Source organism: Anser anser (genome assembly GCF_964211835.1).
Source record: "Anser anser genome assembly, chromosome: 4".
Classification (NCBI taxonomy): Eukaryota; Metazoa; Chordata; class Aves; order Anseriformes; family Anatidae; genus Anser; species Anser anser.
The window spans coordinates 66,327,784-66,351,054 of NC_139724.1; the positions used below are offsets into that span (position 1 = coordinate 66,327,784).

General features: G+C 38.1%; 1 protein-coding gene across 1 annotated transcript in view; it reads right to left on the bottom strand.

The window, feature by feature from the left end:
* Nucleotides 1-23,271, bottom strand: part of PPP2R2C (protein phosphatase 2 regulatory subunit Bgamma) — a 190,339-nt gene that overhangs the window by 37,144 nt on the left and 129,924 nt on the right. Inside the window, 4 exon segments of the mRNA XM_083834463.1 lie at nt 9,390-9,567; nt 11,117-11,229; nt 15,256-15,421; nt 16,027-16,124. Coding sequence (XP_083690589.1) covers nt 9,390-9,567; nt 11,117-11,229; nt 15,256-15,421; nt 16,027-16,124 — 555 coding nt within the window.

Consider the following 23,271-nt stretch of genomic DNA (forward strand, 5'->3'; position numbering starts at 1 on the left):
AAACAGAAGCATGCAATTTAAAATCTTCCATATTGACACCATACTGATTAAAACTCATCAACTGAAGAAATAAAATTAGTAGGACAATAAATCTTGGACTGAATCTTGTTACCCACTTCCACAGGAATAACTTCATTGACTGCAGTCATGTTACGGTAAATGTGAATGCTACTTAGCTGAGTATCATTTCTGTGATGAGAGCCTTTAGCTGCAATTTAATACTCTTACTGTGGTTTCTAAGTCGTCTCTGCTGAAGGATCTCAGATTCCAGATAAAACCTGAAAAATCTCATGGCATAAACTGCTAGGGTGAAAAAAATCTGTCTGATGATGTTAACATCAATTTCAGCTCTTCTAAGTGCTGTTTCTCTCTCCAACAGTAACAAACTTGAAAAAATTTGAGATCACGGGATTTTAAATGGCATTTCTGGTACAAAATGGTTATTTGTTTGCTACAAGCAGAACAGTCCCAAGTAGACTGGAAAACAATTAACTCTGTGGAGATCTATGAAAAGACATCTTTGTACCTATTGTAAAATTCTAAGTGTCTTTTATAGTTGTGTCACCTCGTTCACTCTACAAAGATACGAACACAGTGAAATCCTAGTGCTGTTCTTCAGTGTACTATTAAAGGGTTCTGACATGGCTTTTATGGGCTCAGGATTTCACGCTATGCTTTATCATCTGCTGCAACTCCAGACAATTTTCTTTTTTTTTTTTTTTTTTTTTGCAATTCACTGTATGGTTCTAAAAACCAAGAGTATTTTAATGCCTCTGGCTATATTTTTCCTTACCTCTGCAGCAACTACGTAATGGGTATGCATCTCTATTTGGGGACAACTGCATTAGAGAAGATGGAGGCCTAGATAAAGGAGAAATCCATTAAAAGAATAACTGAATCACATACTTATTCATTCAAATTGTGTGTGGACAGGAGTGATAAGTAAGAAAATTAGGTATTCTGATTAAAAAATTAATATTTTTATTAAACAATAAATCTGCAGTGCAGTAATTATCCCAAGGCTATAGCTATGCTCAAATCACTTTAAATTAACTTCTCTAAAAACAATTCCAGAAAAAGGAAAAGACTCATCTTTGCCAAGAATGCAAAGGCCTCAGCTATAATTAGTTTTTCACAGCCAGGCTCAACTCTTTCGATTTATGTATTTTTGGAGGACAGCTAGATAGGGAATATTTTCATAGTTCAATCCCATGCCCTGAAGACACTGATATCTGATCCTCCAGCCATGTACTGTTTGCTTTCACTACAATGAACATTTCAGCAGTCTGGCAGAATGGTCTCAGACAGTGATTCGATGCTAAAATACTGTTTAACTAGCTCTGATCTCTCACCTTTAGCTATCAGATGTGATTTTTCATCCAATTCTGTTTGACTGGCTGATAGTCAAATTCTTGAGATATGAGTCAACTTAAGATGATGAGAATAGTTAAAATGCAGTGGTTTCCCACAAGGATCATAAGGTATCCTTGGGCAAGAAACAAAATCAAACAAAAGTTTCAAAGACTACTTTTGCAAATTTATTCATCATTTTCATAGCTCCCAGAATCTGGTATCAGAGTCCCCTAAAAGATGAGGAGACTTCACTGTATTTCTTGAAAACAAATCACCCTTAAGGTTCTTAGAGTCACTATTCACACAGCCTTACTGGTTAGAATTAATATCTATTAGTTGAATCACATCAGTTAGTTACAGATAAAGTCCACAATTTGCACAAGATAAACACAGGACCGTTTTGGCTCTGAAAAGCTTAAAAACTGTAATCAATTATGATATTCTACAGTACATGATGATCATGTCAAAAATAATGCTGCATCCTTGTGTCGGGCATAGTTTTACCTCAACCAACTCAATGCCTGCATTATTCTGAATAACAGTATTGTAGAAGCTATATCTATGTCAGTGGCTATAAGACAAAATCCTTTCAGTAACTCTAGAAATGCAGTTTCCTCCTGGCACTTTACACTAGTGACACAGCATTTTTCTTACAGATGAATTTGGTGAGAGTTTATGAAAGGCCCTGTTACTATCAGGATTCTATATGGTCCAGAGAAGATAGCAATTTACAGTTATACATACTTAATTTTTCATTAATTTTAGTCTTTTCATTAATTTTAGTCTTCAACTGACACTAAAAACACTCGTATGATTTACATAAAATAATCCCTACTGTATTATTCCTAACAGGCAGCAAAAACACACATCAAGGATTTCCCCAGCTACCACGTTTCAAAAAATCCTCATTTTAGTAGTCATATGAGATATTTTGTTGAAAGCTTAAATTTCTTCATTTTGTGCCATATTTGACTACAGTGGTTATGAAGAACAGGTGCCAGATGCATTGTTTAATTACATACCCATGGAGTCAGTGTGGTCCCCAGTCTAGCAGTCAGAGAATTCTTTCCTCTTTTTCTATTCTTCTTAATTATTATTTATCTATTATTACATATCTAATTAGTGTGGACCCCTACAGAATATAAAACAGTTTAAAGAAAAACAGGCTTTATTTGGTCATTGATATCTAGTAATATTGCTCAACAGCTCCATTAAAATGATGATAGGGTTTTATTCTAAGTTATTTCTCCAATTTAATCTGTATTAAGTCTTTTTATGGTGCATACATAATTTTGATATTGGAACTCTATCTAGCTTTGCTTGTACACATCAGTAATTTTTGGTATGTAGTTCATATTTCAGCTTAAACAAAATGATTATTGGGCTTCATCAAAATCATCACATTTTGCAACATTAAATTAGGCCTCAAACATATAAAGTAAATGCTGATTGACCCATGAAAAAAAAGGAAGAGAGGACAAAGCACATTTCACTACAGCTTTTTTTTTTCTCCAAAACACTGATTAAAGTTACTTTAACTCTTACCTTGTCTAACAGAGATTGTCCCCTTCCTAGCTCTTGTATCTCCTGGGATGATGCATAAACTTTTGATAGTTGTAAATTCAGGCTATTCCAACCCACCTGACTACAAATCTGTGTCTTGATCTCCAATGGGGTTTATTTTGGGTAACATTATTCATGAACTTCTCAGCACAATGCAGAAGTCCCTCTCCCAACAACTACAGAAAACAAAAATACTTTTACTTTCATGCAGCCAAGGGTATATTTCTGAATAAGCTCACCAAGAGGAAAAGAGAAGAAGAATATCAGAATGTGGGTGGGTCAGACCTTTAGACAAGAAATAACATACATACACTTCACTTTGACAGTGGCAAAGCATCCTTCTTTCCTCCTCAATAGCTACTGCAATCACATCAAAGAGTATAGCCATGCTTGCTTTTCCAGGTCCATAATACTCGTTGAAAAAGCCCTAAAATATTGTTGAAGAGCCCAACTTCCGGCAATCATTTATAAACTTGATATATTTGTTAAGCTTTGAATGATCAATATGGAAAAGGCATGGAAACTCTGCTCAGACAGGAAAGACACCTCATGGCTCACTACAAAACAGAAGTTTATCCTCTCTTTTCCAGGCATCTGAAAAAGGCAATCTGAATTGCATATAATTAAATGAGAAGACTCTTTCCAGAAATTATGGGTTATTTTTCACAATTTCAAGAATTCTCTTAAGAACCCTTAAGCACTATCGCATGTATACAGGACAGCACTTTCGTAAGGTCCTATCAGCAGCACTTTACATGGTTCATGCTCGAGCTGGTTCCTATTTCTGAGCCTTGAGATTCAGTCAGTGACAGTATGTGACCTATAATTTTTCACCATCTGTGGTTCTTTGCTAACATAGAAAGATTCAGCATTAGGGATAAGAACTACAGTACCTGCTCCCGATCTGTTAATGACATGCTAGCAAAACTAAATACTAGATCACCTCTGCGTACACAATCCTCAAATTAGTGGGTGATTTTGTATCTAAAGTTGTATAAGTAATTTCAAAATCACTTATCACAGAATGGATTGGGTTGGAAGAGACCTTAAAGACCATCCAGTTCCAACCCCCCTGCCATGCGCAGTGAAACCTCCCACCAGCCCAGGTTCCTCAAAGCCCCATCCAGCCTGGCCTCTTCCAGGGCCAGGGATCTGGCCAGGGTCAGGGAACACTTCCAGGGATCGACAGCTTCTCTGGGCAACCTGTTCCAGTGCCTCAGTACCTTCACAGTAAAGAATTTCCTCCTTATATCTAACCTAAATCTACCCTCTTTTAGTTTAAAACCATTACCCCTTGTCCTATCACTACAATCCTTGACAGAGTCCCTCCCTACTGTCAGCTCTTATTTTTACAAGGCCAGTATTACCCCACTGAAAAAAAAAAAAAAGAAAAAAAAAAGAGAGAGAGAGAGAGAGAGATTAAAGAATACATTACATCAATCCAGAATCTAAGCAGCTTGTTGAAAATAGCTTTTTTTCCCCTTAGTTATTCACATAGCAGTGTTTTAATTAGGAGAGCAAAGCAACCATTCCTCAACAGCTACATTCTAAACAAACTTGCCAAACTGTACAGATAGTTTGTCCATACAGCAATCCCTTCTGCAATCCCCTACTTCTGACTTACAGATGTGATTTTAGCTTTGCAGACATCTTCATTTTGCCTTTAAAGAAGAGAGACAGAGAAAATGCATGTGGGAGAAGGGGGGACCCTGGGAAGTAAAAAATACAAGAACACCACCAGTTTGAGGAAAAGCTACTCAAATTTTGCTGGTAGCCACTCTTGCTAGAATATGGCCTCCTGGTACAGTATGTACCTTTTAATCACATGATGCAGGTGGCAGAAACTTTCTTGACAGAATAGGAAGTGCTAAAATATATTATACATTTCTCTCAAAAGAAGAGAAATAATGTCTGCAAACTCTCCAAACAGAAAGTGTACGCTTGAGGAAAACCGAGCTGGGGTGGGGGAAGAAGCAGGTTCTCATGCAGTGAAGGCAATTTTTTGAGAGCATGGAAAATACATTGTGAATACAGCTTGTGCACAGTCATCGCGTCTGAGGATTTTTATAGAAGCAACTTTATCTCACTCAAGGGCATAAGCCTGCCGTCTTCCAGCTCCATGAACACCAAGAGAATACTGCATATTTGTTTTCAGCTTAGCAGTCAAATACATAGCACCGAGGCAGGTAACAGGAATTTTGTAAGACTAGATATCTTCCCCAGCCTGTTGGCAGCCCCCAGAGCATGATGTTAAAAGCCCCATGTTATTCAGGTGCACAAGGGGCTGCCACAAACTTGGTCTCCATCTATGTACTGTGATGTTTTGGTTTTACTACTTCTTTGCTTTTATTGTTGTTGTTTGCTTTGTAAGTAAATTAACTTCCCCAAGATACAGTGCCTAACGATCTGACTATCCACGATATGCTTCAAATGCTGGAATATATTAGACTATAAGAAGGCGCTATGGTGATTTGCTAATTAGCTTAACCCTTTTGGGACACAGAAGAAGGAATTTTTTATTAAAACGGGATAACACTGGACTATATTGATCTGACTGAGAAATGAGTATTTTAGTCAAGATGAGTCTCAAGATGAGTACATGCTGGAAACGGTGATGTTGTTTCCATAGCAATGCCATGACAGCCTCCAGAGTGAAATAGTGTGCTACCAGGAAATGAAGGGAGTTCAAGTGCTATGAGCTACACAGTTCTATGAGTGATCCAAATACATTCTCATAAAGAATGTTTAGTGCAGCTAGATAGTCCAAAGATTGCTGCTGATGCGAAGTAAGCCTTATCAGTATGCTTCCAGCTGTCCTGTTTTCTCATTCACTACACCCAAGATGACTTATCTAAAGGTTTAAGCTATGGGCAACACTGCTACACCATTTCAGACAACATTAACAAATACAGCAACCTTTCCCTCACTTCTTTTCCACTGAAGAGTATCATCTATAATTAAGGACAGTGAGACCTGCTCTCCATAACACAACCAAACACATAAAACCTTTCAGTGAAGAAAAGCCTCATATGCGTAATTATTTACCAGCTGACCTTCCCCCTTCTTTTCCTCTCACCTCCTCTTCTCCATTGCCTCCTCCTGCCCAAACGATACAGAGCAAATCTGCTTGCAAGTGGGAAGTAACGTACAGAAGTCTTGCATATTCCTCATGAAAATTTACACAGCCACAGCACAAAATTCACTTGTCTGCTTTTCACCCCAGATAGTGTTTATGCTAATAAAAAAGCAAACCAGAAAACAACTAATTGCATCTGATTTGCCTAAGGCTTTATCTAAAGCACATATTCTGGTCAAATTTTGCAAAGCTGAATTACAATATTTTCCAAGGGGGCCAGCAAGAGAATTAACTTACGATCTGCATTGCTTTGTCTTTTTGTTTTCAAAGAAATAAATAATTCCTAGTGATTTGTAAAACTGCTAGAATAATGGTTATAACCCAACTGTTCTCAAAAAAATCTACAAGACAAACTATTTTACTTGAAAAAACAAACAAAAAAAACAACAACTAGAATATCACTGCTAATCTGACTGTGTTTCTCCAGCCTTTCCCGTGTAATTTGTAAAAATGTTCAAACACGAGCTGAATGTCCAGAAACTCCACCACTGTATTTGTTGTGTCATTGTCACAACCAGCCTCTTGGGTAAACAGATTGCAGTTCATTATATGGAGCAGCGCTGTCTCTGAGGGAAAGTAGAAAGACAAATACATATCACTGCCAGATCCCTTATTAACAAATGCCACTTTGGACCAAAATATTTTCTACTTAGTGTTTTACATGTAAACATGTACTTCAAGGAATCAAGCCTGGAGTGGAAAAATCAAGATGTTTCATTTCCATTTTACGTCTAATAAAAAGGTGTGAGGCAAGCATTTTTAAAACTGCCTGAGCGTTCTCCTGCCTGTCCTCCTAGCTGTGTAGCAGAAGGCACCAAGCCCAGCAACATTCATTTATAATTTAAACTGTTTGCTTGGCAGAATTTTTTCATCTTAATATGTCTAGTCCTAATTGCAACTTGCATGCCTGATGCTTTTACCAGAAGCTAATCTACTTCCAGGAGAGTTTTATGTAACTGGGTTTTCTGTAGGACAGAAATGAATTTTCATTATTGGACAGATTTCAAAACCTAGTAGAAAGCATGCCCCTGCAATTTTACAAGGCATTATATGGAATAATAATAATAACAATGATTAAAAAAAAAAAAGTGGAAAATCTGATACATGTTTACTTTACTCATTCCCTTCTTCCAGTTATCTTCATTGTCCAGTAATTCCTTGTTATGAGCAATACTCTGAACCTATTATTTTGGCATGCCTACCTCAACTTTTCTGTTTGTCAAAGATTTAAGTAAAAGTAATCTGCCTGATGATCTGGGTCAGACAACAGAGTACAGGTACAATCTCTACTGTCTGAAGCAGAAGTGAATACAGTCTATATAAATTTATAAGAATAATCAGAAATTAGATAAAGATAATTTTTAAAGATAAATATAAATTATAAATAAAGATAATTTATAGCTTTCATAAGCAATTTCTTTAAACTTTCTGCCTCAGCTTCCTCATCCACAATACAGCAGACAAATCCATCCATCTACCAACCTTTTATTCTTTTGTGAAGATAAACTGATCATTATATATAAATTATTTGAAAATAAAAGGCTCTGCATAAATGCTAAGAATTGTTTACCACCAACACATTCACAAAACTTCTGTTCTGATTGTATCAATACCCCCATAGCGAGTCTTTTATTTTCAAGGATTTACACACACTTGGGGTTTAAAAATTCATTTTGGGCTGATATTTCAGTCAGTAAGCTCTTAACCATGGGAAATGCCTTAATAAAAACTCATGTTGTCCTCATGAACTATAATAAATATACATATTTTTTAAGTTGTCAGCAATATTTCTCTTGACAATCCATATTTTATAAAACAGCTTTTAACACAACAAAAGCAAAGACATATAAGTATTCTGGAGATTAGATAGATTAGATAGTATTCTGGAGTGTTATCATACACAGACACACAGAGACTGCTGTGCTTGTTCTGCTTTAGAAGAAAGGAAGAAAACACACAGTAGGCACCTACAGAAGTGTCCAGGACAGACACAAGACTGGAGGTTGAAGCTACAGTGAGAAGGACGCTGTCAGAAACTATGCTGCTACTCCATACAGGTGTGCTGGCAAAAAAAAACTGTCCCACTCTGTTCTCTTCTATGAAATGACAGAAGTACAGTTGCTTGGATATCAATGGCAGATACTGCTGTGCTTTGAAAGACCACATATAAATTGGTCCAAAAACCAATCTTATTAAAGAAGGCACCATTGAGGCCACTTAATCTAGACAGCTGAAAGACAGAAAAGGACTATCTCCTCAATTTGCTTCCAATTTCACATTATCTACAATCCTGACGGGTAAAGGCACCTGTCATTTGACACTGCAAGGGCACAAAAAACATTTGGTTTTTGTTTTTAAGAACATCAATAGTTGTTTGATTTAATGATTTATTTTTTTTTCCTGTGACTTAAACAGAGCATGGGCCAAGCTCCATTGATGAACAAGCTTATGAAGGAAGAAACATGGAAGACTGCTACGGACAGGAAGAACACCCCTTCATGTTGGTGTTTTCTTTCAGGAATTTGTCCCCAGCAGAACAACAATTTCCCTTTAACATCTAATAGTCCCTCATATGCCTCCATGGAGAAATATTCTTCTAATTCCTTTCTAAATACAAAACGAACAAACAAACAAAACAGCAGAAATCACAAAAAGGAAGACAATATTCTGAGCTGGCCTCATAACCTATTTCTTGTCTTGCTAGTCCCTTTATGTTCTGCAAAATGCAGAGAATCACTTTTCTTGGCTCCCTTCATTCTGCTCCTCCTGCAAGTCATCCCACTGCAGTGCAGGGGCAGCCTCGCAGATGATTGGAACGATCCCACAACACAGCTTTCAGGACGATGCCAGTGCTTGATGCCACAACAACTGCACTAACCCCAAACACAACTCACATGAAGCAGCTGAGCCTAACCCCCAAACTGTGCACACCTCAGACATAACGGTTTTGCGAAGAAGGATGATGGAGAACAGGGGAAAACAACACAGTAAGGACAGACTTTTCAGCAAAAAAAAGGTGGAGTAGCTCAGCATAAAGTGTCTTCAGGAAATAATGGTATAAATTATGCTAGTCAGGTGGTTAGTTATCATTTGGTCAGCATCACTTTCCTGTTTACTTGTCGTTAACCAACTCCAAGACTGCTATTTTTCACACAGAATTCCCTGAATTTTGCAACCTCTTAGTTTTATGATATCTGAGCATTTTCTGTTACAAACACTGCAGGGTTTCTGATAGGTGTAAGGTATTTTTTTTAATCTGCAGAAAATATTTTAAAATGGCTCTCTTAAGCCCTGCTAATGCTATCAACACTGAGAAAAGAACCACAGTAAAGGATACTGAAGCTTCTATCCGTGATTGCTAAATGCCAGAGGTTAATCCTGAGATCATCTGCTGACATGTATGTCTCACAGTCACTGTTGACAGATATTGAGTTGACATGATAGGTGTGACCATTAGCAAAGATTCTCCGGGGAGTGACTTCTACCATCAAATCCATAGGTTTCAGTACAGGCACCTGCCAAAAAACAAACCAGAAAAGAGTATGATTTTAATTTTTATTTTTTTTGCTAGCATGATGAGAGTCTGATGGAGAGCAAGCATTCAAAGATAGTGAAATTATAAAATTTCTCAGTGGTGTATGCAAATTGAATTTCTCTATGGATGAACAGCTGGGCTAGGCCATCCTTGCCAAGGGGGAAAGAACAGACACAAGAGCCATGGAGAGCCAGGCAGAGTGACAGAAAGCTTGGACCGTTGGAAGAGAGGCACTGGCAGCTGCCACAGTGCAGGCCAGTCTCACAGCAGGAGCTAGTGTCCCACATATGCAGGAGGTTGTGGTTCTAGCAAGCAAACAATGAATTCCTAGTATTTGATTTTCCTAAAGAGTTTGTTGTTTAAGTCACTTACAGTATTTCTTTTGATGTCTCTATCGCATAAAAAAAGACAAGGGACAAAAAGGTTATAATCTCTGCAAAACGTAATCAATGAAATCTTACAAAACAAAGCCAACTGACCATTGCACCCTTGTTATTTCCCTGTGTGTCACTTCAGTGTCATGTTTCAATATCTAGACAATGCCAATCTATTCCACGTTGGTAAAGCATTAAACACAGACAGGCTTTGAAGCTCAATTGGGACTATTTAATGTGGTTGACTGCATCAGAAACAATCTATCATACATCAGTCCACAAGATCATTTAAAGAGGAACACAGAGAAGTTAAAGCTTTGAGTTTAACTTGCTACTAAAGGAACAAAACAATGGTTCTCTGAATTCTCAGGTTATAAGCAATCCTAAACATTTTTGTTTGCTTAATCATACCGAATAGGTATTTCATCCTACTTGTATTCCGTAGATCTTCAGACTTTGGAGGTTTTTCTTCACAATAGAAAATATTGGTTTGGTTTGGAAGTGGGAGTTGACTGTTTTTAACATGGATGAAATAGCAGCATTTATACAACATAGCCTTCTAGTTATAACCTTTAGCCACTTCCTTTGGAAAAACGCCTGAAGTGAATTCAGCCATTAAAGTCTGAGAACAAAAATCTATTACAACATCATACATGCTTATATGAGCTCCATGACTGCATTCATCAGCAATGCAGAGCCCTGCATTCACTGGAGCACAAACTACTGCAAATCCCACTCTTCAGAAAGGAGATAATTCTTTTATACTACAGTAATAAAGATGAGACTGAACTTCGCTGTACTGTCTAATTCAGTTACTCTGAATGAGGTGAGTACACTCTTTAATATTAAGCAGACTGCTTCCAGCACACGAGGTTCCAGAATCCCATGTGAAAGTATGTTAAGTCATGTTGAGATAATTTTATAAGGAAGAATAAAACTGATGATATACTGTGGAAACATTTCTGTGCTGGTCACTAATCATAAAGCACTTGTGTCTTGAAAAACATGCTATAGATTCAAGTCAGCTAAAACTTCAGTGAGAATAATCATATATATTCTTAGCACTACTTACATATTTAAATCTCTTACTGAGTAAGACATAACTACCTTCTTCGTACAGGAACAACTGGATTTTGGACAAAGACAACAGCTTACCTGTAGTGATGTTACCGTAGAAAGATCTTTAAGTTTTCCTTCTTCATCTTTTAAGTTGTACCCCTCTGGTCTCTTATCTCTTTCAGTAATTTTCCATAACTTGATTGTTTTATCTTTAAAAGAAAAGACAGCTTTCTGTCAACATAGGAATTCTGAACGTGGTTACTTCCCGTTTCACAAACTATTCCTTAAAGAAGTTTCTGCACCTTGGCTCAGCCAAATCCCACACTGAAACAGTCTGTGTCCCTAAAGGTTGCACATCCAACCAATGTTGCCAACTGAAAAAAATACTTATAAAGAAAACCCCATACCCTCAAGTGAGTCAGAGGGTGCTGTTGGTTGACAGACCCTGCAGAGCACATGCATATCCAACTCAGCAGTTTGCAGGTGGAACGGACCAAAACCACTCATAGCTCACAGCTGAATGCCAATCCTGACAATTTGACTATGCAAGGAAACAATCCAGATACTAAAGCCAGTTTGCTAAGTTGCTTCTTAACTATATAAGAAGAGAGACCAATGATACCTGCCTGGCCTGTTGTGGGAGTGGGCAGTGATGTATTGGTACAACATCACGAGTTCCAGCAAAGAAAACATTGTGTGAAATAGAAAAAAATTTGCCCTCCTAACAAGGGAAAGCAGCAGAAATAACTGCTAAGAAAACAGAGAGAAATGTGTTGCAAGGGTAAGAGAGAAAAGGGGGTAAAAAAATGTATTAATCTCACAGAGAATGGAACGAAACCTAAGTTCGCCCTTTTTGATGATGGATATGATCATGACGCATGATGACAGAATAAGGATGCCTCCTTAAGCAAGAGGTTATGAAGCCAATAAATAGATGTTTAAAACATTTCACATGGAGTTTCTTCTCAGTTTAAAGCTGCAGATTTCCCTGATACTGTCTACTCCCAAGTCCAACCTGCCAACCCTAGGCAGAAAAATAAATGCCAACTCTTCTCCTGAAAAAATAAAAATAAAATTAAGGAAGAAAGAAAGAAAGAAAGAAGAAAAAGACCTTCTAACAGTTGTTTTACACATCTGTTCATGGAGCAGTCAAAGACTTTCCAAAGCTTCTGCACTTCAGGTGCCACCACAGCCTTTGCTAACCTCCATTCCTGCATCATTTTCATTTTGTTCCCTTTCCTTCCTTCACCCCCATTTCATCAAAATTCTTTCCCCAGTGTGGGTGATCCAAATACTTCTTTCAAATGCTAGTGCAAATTATTTTAAAGGCAGTATATATGAATACACGAAGCATTTCTCATTTCTATAGCAACTTCAACTTTGACCATTTTTTATTTTAAAAATCAATCAATCGCTCCACTTCTCTGAGTGTTTTTATCATTAGGCATCTCCTAAAGATATTGATATGCTAATTTTCAAGCAACAAAAATAGTACAGTTGATCAATCTACAGAACAAGAGGTTATTTCAATTTGCAGTTGAAGAGCTCCATATAAACGTTCAATACATTTCATTTGTATCAGTCACATTGATTACTAAAAATATATATAGGCTACATCACATACTTGGGATTTTTATTACGCTACATATTTCTATTTAGTGTTTTTCTGCTTATCTAGCCTAATATTTATAGATGCAGCAATTATAAAATAAATAAGAAAAATGAAAAGTGTATTTTCCATTGTTGGACTTGTATTGATAAACCCATCCCTTTCCCAAGGGAAAACTGGCTATTAGTGGTTATGGATATCATGTGTTGGTTTTCTTCTTCTTCATCTGCCTTCTGGACTTTAAAAACTCCCTAGAAATTTTAAGCATGCTTATGTTTCACAAAATATAGAAATATCTTTGTGAGGTTCAGTATTCCTTCAGTCTCAAGGGTGCTGTGAAGTTTAAATTAATTAATGTCTGGTAAGAAGTCTGAAATCCTCAGATGAAAGGATCTGTATGGGTCACATGCTGATCTACCCAGCGAACCAGTACTTTCTGGTACAAAAGATACCAATGAATCTTAATAATTTATTATTACACTACAAAATTAGTTCAGTTTACAACGCAAAGCAGGCATTTGCTAAATGTGAGCACTGCAAATCCACAGTGGGATTTGAAAGCCTTGGTGGCTTCCTTCTGCCTCCATTAATTAAGACGCTGCAGTCAAAGCTTAGCTGATAACTTGTTGGTAACACGTGAACTAGAAAGGAACCAAGATCACCTCTGATAGAGAGGTGACGTGCAGGAACAGACAAAAGATCTCCTTAGAAGGATGGAAACATATTTGTGCAGGTGCAGACCTGTCTTGCTCTGTAAAAGTTTTATAGGATGCTGCTTCACGGTTCTCATTTTTCTGACCAAAACTGTGCTTAAGATCCTAAACTAGAAGAGCACTACAACTTCAAAAGTCACATTAAAATACCAGGCCTAGAAATGGGTAAATATAAGCCAGTATTCAAGGTGTTTCTACAACTGGCCCCATGCGAGCATGTATAGCACGTAATGTCTTCATTCTCTACAAGTTAGGGAAAATTCTATTATCCCCTCCTAATAGGCATGGAATTGATATACACTGTAAATAAATTCTCACAGAAAGTCTATGAGACAGCAAGGAGTTCAACACGGGCCTTCAGTATCCTAAAGTTAAAACTGTTTTCACCAGTATGCGTGTGATGAATCTTCAGACTTCAGCCTTACTGTGCCTGAACACTAGGAATCTTCCTTGACACAGAAAAACATTTTGCAATCCAAAGCCAACTTCCACAGGCTATGCCCATGGCACTGCTTCTGTTCTCCTTACCATAAAGAGGTCAGCCAGGATGCTCCAGAGTTAGGAAGAAGGGAAAATAGAGGGCAAAACATTTTGCTGGATATTGGGCTGTCAGCTGGATTAACCCCTTGCAACAGTGATTATTCCTTCCATTCTCCCCTCCCACCTTAATATTAATCAGAAATTTGATATAAAAGTCTACTAGACCAACTGTAAATGTAGCATATCTGAGGACTAGGGTGTATTGCTCAGCATTTCCAAAAACAAACTTTAAAATGAAAATGTAGAGCTTTACTTTTAATAATCTGCTTTTGTATCATGAACTCGGAAGAAGCAGTTCTTAAAGTTATCTGAAGTAGAGGGATATTCCAAATGAGGGAAAAGTGCAGAAGTAAACTCTCAAACTCCATAATTAGCTGCATTAAATTATCACAAATCAGCTAGCTATAACAGACACATTGTCTTTCAAATATTGCAACAGTGACCCCCAAAAAGTAAAAGGCAACTTTAAGAAAACATAAAATGACGCACTGCCTACTGTGAATTAATGTAAATACTATTTATTGCTATAAATTTTAACTAGAAGTAATCATTATGCTCTAAACCATTAATTCCCAAAGGTGAGATGACACTATTTTTCTATCAACAATTTCCAGTTATGCTCAGACATTTAAATAATAATAATAATTTCTGATTACAATGTGATTTAAAGATTTAAAGATAAGATTTAAAATTGGATATTTTTGTCTCATGCATCACCAGCAGTAATAACAGCTGTGGGTGTCCAAATCTTTCCTAAATGATACCTGTGCACATTAGGATCCATTCAGGTTCTTCCCACTGTCACATCTGCATATCCCCTCTTAGCAGTGATACTGCATTTCTTAATCAATAGGCCTTAAGCATGTGAAAAGATGAGTCAGTATCAATATCTTATTATTATTCCTACTGTCTTCCAAAGACTGTAACTCTTTAGAACTTAAATAAACCATTCTGATGATAATGAATGAAAAAGAAATTCATTTCTCTCGCCTGCATTCATTTACACATCTACAAAGAATAAAAGTTATGACAAATACAGCAGACAAAATTCTAAATCCCCAGTGAAACACAGCTGCTGAGTAAGGGGATGCCTTTGTTACAGAATTAATTTCAGGATAGCACTGCACACAAAGAGCAGAAATGGATAGCACTCTAAATGTCTATAGATAGTCAAAAGGAAAAAAACTGTGACTATGAATAAAATGAATAAATAAGAGATATCAGAGTCAGCATGACAGTCTCAGTAAACTCTGAAACAGGAAATTACTAAAACAGTAGATTAAAATGAACATAGAATTTAAATATATACAGTCAGCTCTAAAATATACAAGAACAAAAGGCCAGCATGTCCTACATACTCTCTTCTATCTTACCATTTGTTGATAAAAGTGAGTGAGCTGCATTTTGCTGTGGTAACCACTTGATCTTGTTTATTTTTTCTTCTATCTCCAAGCTCTTCAAATAATCAAATTCTGGTTCATGGCTCTGGAAAGTGCTGTAAACATTGTACTCCCCCTGATTGTAAGGCTCATTTTTACTCTATGGAGAATAAGAACAACAAAAACACGTGTTTTATGATGGCAATATATTATCTCCAGCTCTTGGGGAAGATGTATAAGCAGTCTTATAAATATAAAAGTATTGAAAGTATAATTTAATTTCTCATTTAAAACAAGATTGACAGATTTGTTTCTACAGGAATGAAATTTCCCGTAAGTACTGAAGCAACACTTAATAAAAGACAGAATTTTTGAAGAAATGTCAATTATTCAGTAAAGCTTTGTACCAAAGATAGTGCAGATGGCTGAATTTAAAACCAAAGCAGAAAAGGTAACACAGGACAAACATTGTTTTAAATGGAACAGTTCCATCAAACAGGCAAAAGTGATTAAAAGTGATTTAAGTAAAAGAAAAATCACCATCTTTCTTCTTAGCTTAGAATTTTGGAGCTCTGAAGCATTTTTATTTGGGGCAGGAAAAAGAGCAAACTTCTGAAGAAAAGACCCTTACCCTCTTTCACTTCCTTACCAAAGAGATGATATTCTGCTTAACTCAGTCTTGAAATTATAAACAGATTTTTCAGGTAGATTGAATTGAAGTATTAAAAATTAAAACTATTTTTAGCAAGCTGTTAACTCACATACCTCAGGTTCCCTTTGGAATATAACAACCCGACCCCCCTTGTCACCAGTAGCCAGCAGTTCTCCAGTGTGGTTGAACTCAACTGTAGAAATAATATCAGCTGGAAAGGAAAAAAGAAAGAAAAAGGCAAATTTCAGAGTGCTGCTACAACGCCAAGCCATTAGAAATATCACGCACTCCACAAAAATGCAACAAATGAAGGATTTGAAGGAATACGGATGAATTCACCAGCAAGGCACTAATGCAAACAGGCTGCATGCCGCTAGAACCTGAGGTTGCTACACAACGAAACAAGTGCAAACATAACGAGGCAAACTTGTGTTTCCAGCACATCTGCAGTTTGGAGTGGAGGAGATCTTTGGAGAGGTTACGATTGAGGAAGAGCAAACTCAGACTGCTACAAAGCTTTTTTCACTACTGGAGATAGCAGACAGCACTGGCCTCCTGCTATTTTCACCAACTTCAAGGCTCGTTCCCGTTGCTTGTGTTATTTATTCTTTACCCTTTCTGAGGGTTTTAATAAAACCCTGAGCACTGGTTTCCTCTACCGTGTGTCTGAGCCAAGAGCGCAAAAGCAAAGCATACATGGCTTGTCCTGCCACAGAGGAACTGCTCACTATGCCATGCTGCCAAGAGCCCATTCAAATCCGAGTTTTCAGTAAATCATTTCAGCACCATAAAAACGTGTCATCAGAAGATAAAAAGATCGCAGTCTCTTCTTTTTCTAATTTTCAACAATTCTCCTTCCCTAAGTAATTGCATCAGCTTATACAAGAAACCTCATCAAAACCTGAGGCCAATCTTGAGCACAAAATACTAAACATCAGCATGAGAAGGGAGAAAAGAGACGACAGGAGCAAAAGAACTGGTTCTTCTGCTCGTATGACAGCAAATGCTAGAATCATAATCCGCAGTTAATCCTACACTATTAGCATAATTTAAATTAAAATGCCTAGTGCAATAGTAAATTAAGAAGCCATCGTATATACAATCACAGACAAACGCAGGGTATTACTCAGAGACTGCATGTATGAATCCTCTATAATGATCGGTATTCACTCATCAGAAACACGGGCCACGTTTTGAGAAGCGTCAGTAGTTAGCAGCTTCCCTTTAGGCATTAAAAGCTGTGGTTTTCAAACGTGTTCGTCATCCATCAGTTTATACCGAGAACAATGGGGCTGCAAGTGGGCTAAGCGCTTCTGAAAACCTAGCCCCAAATGAGTTCACTAAAATTCAAAAGATTTGAAAAAACAAGTGGATGTACCACTTATTTGATACATTTTATGAATTGAAAACATCTGCTCCTATTATTCTCTTAATAAACCAGTAGTTGAGTGTTAGAAAGCTTCTGTTGCCAGTAGCTCTCGTCAGCGACACAGCTTCCCAAAAGCCAGATTTCTACTGGAAGGTTTTTCAACAATTCACCATCTAAAGATGGAAAACCTTACACTAAAAACAACAAAGACGTATCTCTTTCGATCTTTTTAAGAATTCTGTATCATTACATTCTCTTTGAGCAAGAAAAAAGTTCATCTTTTTTATTCTTTTTTACCCACACACTGCGTATGTACAGAAGAGAGGGGGAATCATAAAGTGTGTATGTGATTTTCATTTTTTGCTGAATAAAATGCATGGATGTGTACTCTTTGAGAGAAACAGAACTTGGTGACTTATGAAATTTGGGGCCAACACAAAGCTTCCCAAAGCTATTGGCCTTTGATCTTTATGTGAACTTCCACAGGCTGTATTTTACATGTAACTACCCCAAAAGCCCTAGTCCTATTAGTGTACAGGAAGAGTAGAGAGGCTATGACTGGTGACGCTCTGGGGCTTGGGAGGGATTGGGCTGGATCTAAAAAATCGCATTTTTTTACATACAAAAATTAAATATTTTTTTCTGGCACATAAAGTTCATTCATAGTTCTTCCAGTGGAAGAATATTTCTTGGTTATTTTGTTCTTATCATGCTAAATTCATACCAATGGTAGGTGTGGGTTCCTGCTTATAAAAGAATACCTGCATGATTTTACTAATTTAAACCTGTATCCGACCCCAGCCATACAGGCAGACCTACGGACATTTCATACTGATGGTGCTTTTGGAATGGAGACTCTTGTCATCAGTGTGCATGGAGGCAGGAGGGCAAATCAGAGGGGATGAACGTAATAAATATGTGTATTATATCTTGTGCATACAAGATTTTCACAACAGGTCACAAAAGAAGCAGAAAAAAAGAATTGTGTGCAAAAGGAATGAATGGTATTTAAAGTTGGATGTGTGCATACACTTGCTATTGGTTTGGAATATCTCCACAATGGCATGGCATGGTCTGTAAGCGGTCACAAAAAACTACAGAGGGCATCAGCCAATGTCAGTGAAATTATTAGGAGTACTTGCAAAGATGACGATAGCAACTGAACCAGGGTTATAACAAAATATCTCAGCATTTTGTTACTATGTTATGTTTATTAAAGTATTGTGTGCGGTTAAATGATTATTGTTTAAATAAAAGCAGCTATAGCTTAGGTATCTGTATGCAGTGGATTGTGATGTAGTTTTGAGAAAAAATTCTTTCCCCCTCAAGGTGTTTCTTCCAGAGGCATCCCTCCGTTCTATTAGAGAAGTGAATTCTGAACTGGAAGCTACCTATGGTTTTTAAATTGTTCTGAAAAAAAAAAAAAAAAAAGAAAAAAAAAAGTGCAGAACCAATATTCTGACTTTACATGCTATGCAGCTTGTTGGCAAAAAAATTAGCCCTGAATTGGAAAATCACTTTTATTGATCCTGTAAATAACAGCTGAAAACAAGAGCCAAAATATCTTCTCCAACCTATCAGTTCAGCAGGCAAGCATTAGTCATGCTGTTTTCATAAAGATTAGCTGGGCTGGCTCTTTCTAAGACAGAGGAGGTAGGAACAGAATCAATCTACAAAGCTATTCGTCCCCCTCAGCAGAACATTCCCCTACATATTTGTCAATGCTATAGCAACATAAGCCACTATGGTCACATCCTGCATATTCTTACATTGGAGAATGGCCCCCTGAGAGTACAGAGCAGTTAACTACCAGATTTCACCCTCTCAGGGATATATAAACGCTCCACAATGCAAGAGCTTGTGAATTTGCATGTACAGTAAGCTCTTGACAAGGGATGGCAAAGATGAAAGGCTCTGTTCAGCCTCGTTCTGCACTACACCTTCCATATCTCTGCTGGCACTGCCACGCTAACAATTAGGATTATCAGAGAGAGAGATAATTTACCTATTAAGAACAGTTATGGGTAACCTCAATAGTCAATGGGCAAATGTTTCCAACCAGATTGCAAATCTCCACTTTTATCCTATATTAATCTTCTCGTTCTGTTTGTAAATTCCCCATTTTATCTATGCAGAAATGTATGTAAATTTGTATTCAAAAGTGACGATGCTCAACATTTTCACACAATTAAAAACCAGAGGATAGATATTCATCATGCAGATGCTAACTGCAAAAAGCAAACCAAAACCCTTCAAAAGATGAGAGAACACTCCAGGGAGGTATACACCTGATCATCTGTTCCACATCCTGCCACAGCAAATTTTTCCAGCAGGTATTACATATTTCATTCCCCAGATCACTTTTACGTATTCACAGAAACACAGCATATTGGGAGATTATTCTACAGCCTGCATCAACAGGAAGTTTTTTCTGATCTAGTCTAAAGCATTTCATTCCCTGACTCCTAGTCGTCTCTGTCTTTTTGTACCTCATTAACTAATTTCTCTGCAGCTTCACAATTTACAGTCTTTAAGGGTATTTAATGGTGATGTTGTACTGAACAGCTGCTGCTTAGCTATATATATTCAGCTTTTTTAATAGATCTAAGTATATCAGCGTAAGTCTATGTACATCAAGACACTTCTAGCTGTTTGTACTGCTCTCCCCTCAGCTTTACTACTACTGTTCCTGCACAATTGCAGGCAAATAAACTCTCCAGCAGGCCCTGCTCAGACTCACTGTGGGGTGGGATGAAACAAAGATAGGAACATGCAGCCCAAATTATTTTGGCATTTACTTGCTTTTTACCATCACTTACTTTTGTGTGTTCACTTTCTAGTCTCTCACAGGTTTATTTTAAAAGTTATTAATAGCGTATTCCTCGAGATTTAAGTAAAAGGTAACACAGACTGGTCCTAATACCTTTACAAATAATTAGAAAACCCTTATCTGTATAATGAATTTTTGTATCACTTAGGGGGACTCTAGCATAATGTATTACACGAGCCAAAGCCTCAACTTATTTGTCTTTATACAGTCTTTTGGTCAGAAACCTCAAGCAACTCTAATAAAAGCTCAACTGTACTTTTCCGTATGCTATGTTTAATTAATAATTTCTGCCTTTCTGGGGCCCTTCATTTGAAGGTACTGGTATGCTTTATATACACTAATTTTGCTTCAGAAGATCGGGTAGGTAATGAAATTTTCAGAACTATTTCATCCAACACAGAAATGCAGATTTTTGGACAGTGATAGTAAGTTTTGAGGGCAAACAACAGCATGCAGTGGTATAGGGAAAAGATGATCAAAGAATATAATACACAGTTCAATTGCAGTATAATCAAGATAGATAACTGAAGGATTTGGAATAGGCCAGAACAGTAGAATTAACATCAGTATTTTTCTCACATAAGGCTCTGAAATCCTACTGACTGGAATAGGTCTGAACTTCTCCTGTGTACCACATCCACCAGAACCAGCTTCACAACATAGGGCCTGAGCTGACTAAAGCAGCATCTCTGTCAGGTTTTTGTTGTGTGTGCGCTCTCAGTGGCTAGAAGGCAATCTTGTAGCCTACGTTATTTCAACCAAGTTCTGACCTGGCCTAACCTTGGCTTGTGAAATCCAATAAGATCACAGCACAATCTGGCATGGCTGCAAGCAATGTTCAGTGATACTGAAACAAAAGTCCCTGAGGAGCATAATCTGGAAGAAACAACAAAGAAGCTTGCAACAAAAAGAGATATAAAACAAGAGGACAAATAGTAGATAAAAGATGAGAACTATTACAGTATATCATAAGAAAGGAGGCCATTAGAGTGAGCTGTGTTGTCAGAGTTTAGTTTAGACTTGGTCAAAAAAAAAAAAAGAAAAGGCAAATAAAAAAATTGGATGCAAAGAAAGAGCCCTTTAAATTTTTTTTTTAAGCTGAAGTTTCAAAGGTTTCCTCCAGAATACTAGAATATGTTGTTGTACGCAAACCTCAAAGGTATGAGGGCCAGATGGATCCTTCATTTCTGAAGTAGCTGGCAGAAGGCTTTTTGACAATAGTGAAGTTTCCTACTTGACACAGTAGGCTCTGTAACATGCATTCCTTCTGGTTCACAGCACTGTCATACAATCATGACATCAGAAACCACCCCACAAAACGCAAGCAAGCACAATGAAAAATCTCACACGTCACACTGTCCTGCTTGGCAGTGCTAAAGCTGAAACACCAGAAAGCCAACTCGCTCTACTGGAAGACATTTTGTTGACGAACCACCTTACCACCTCTCCAGGTCACCAGAGCAGCATAGGACAAGCTAGTACACAGCTGCGTGGCCATTTGAGGACAGATGTGAGAAAAAGAGCAAGCAAATGTGCACAAAACACAGAGAGAAATAGGATTTGCAGAGCATGAAAAAGGTAGCAAAAGAGCATATGTGAGAGAGCACGTGCAAGAGCTTGAGCGTGAAAGAGCACAAGTAAATGTCACAACAGAAGGTAAGAAAGTAGTCTGAAATGAAGGATCTGTCACCGCTTTGCCCCAACATTATTTGTCACCTGGCTAAATCACTCCCTTTACAATTTTTCTTGCTCATTATGGCTTTAAACCTGGTTGATGATTGTTCTATTAAATGGTGCTTGTTCCATAATAGGTGTATGGGCAATGCAAGCACAACAGGCAGCTGATTTTGGCCCAGGCAACTTCTGAACATAGGTGGTAATAGTGTAAGTGCTTCAGGGATCAGCGAAACAAGGTGATCAATCAGCAGAACAAAGTCCAGAGAAGTGTGCTCGCTGCACTTTGTGTCATTGTTTTCCTAACTGATGCTTTGCCTGGCTTCATTTCCAGCAAGGACAAATATATCAAGGGCAGTATCCATTTAATCCTGTCAAGCAATAAAAAGTAACTTTATTGTCAAATATCACCTTGCTTCTTGAGTATAGTAATTTCCTTCTGATGTGAAATCCAAAACAACAGGCTTCAATGCTGAATAGTTCCTGAAGGGCTGCTTTAAACATGAACATTTCACTTGGGCACAGTAATACAAAGTAGTAAAAAAAATAAGGGTAGTAAAGATCTCCTAACCTCAAATCCTCACCAGCACTGAGTAAATCCTTTACTTTTTTTTTTTTTTTTCATCCTTAATCATCTAACTTTTGAATTTTAGAAATGCTATGCATACACACCTCAGTGAGCTGCATCTGCCTTGGCTGATCATGATACCACACCAGGATGGTGCAGTTTCACAGGTCTATACATCTCTATAGCTTCAAGGACCAAAGAAAGTGCATTCCCTTCCAGAACATTTGAATGCAGCTTCAGTGCTCACTCAAAGAACAAACTTATTTAAGAAACTCCAGAAATCAAATCCAAAATTTGACTGGCGAATGAGAGGCTGGAAAGCAGCACTGGGGAAAGGGATCTGGGGATTTTGGTCAACTGCAAGCTGAATATGAGTCAATAGCGTGCCCTGGCAGCCAGGAGGGCCAACCATATCTTGGGGTGCGTCAGGCACAGCTCTGCCAGCCGGTTGAGAGAAGGGATTGTGCTGATCTGCTCTGCGCTGCTGTGGCCTCACCTGGAGTAGTGTGTGCTGTTTGGGACACCACAGCATAAGAAGGACATAAAACTATTAGAGAGTGTCCAAAGGAGGGCTACAAAGATGGTGAGGGGCCTAGAAGGGAAGACGTATGAGGAGTAGCTGAGGTCCCTGGGTTTGTTCAGCCCAGAGCAGAGCAGGCCGAGGGGAGGCCTCATGGCGGCCTGCAGCTCCCTCACGAGGGGAGCGGAGGGGCAGGCGCTGAGCTCTGCTCTCTGGGGACAGCGACAGGACCCGAGGGCACGGCATGGAGCTGGGACAGGGGAGGGTCAGGCTGGGGGTTAGGGAAAGGTTCTGCACCCAGAGGGTGGTCGGGCACTGGGACAGGCTCCCCAGGGCAGTGGCGTGGCACCGAGCCTGCTGGAGCTCAAGAAGCATCTGGAAGCATTCTCAGACATAG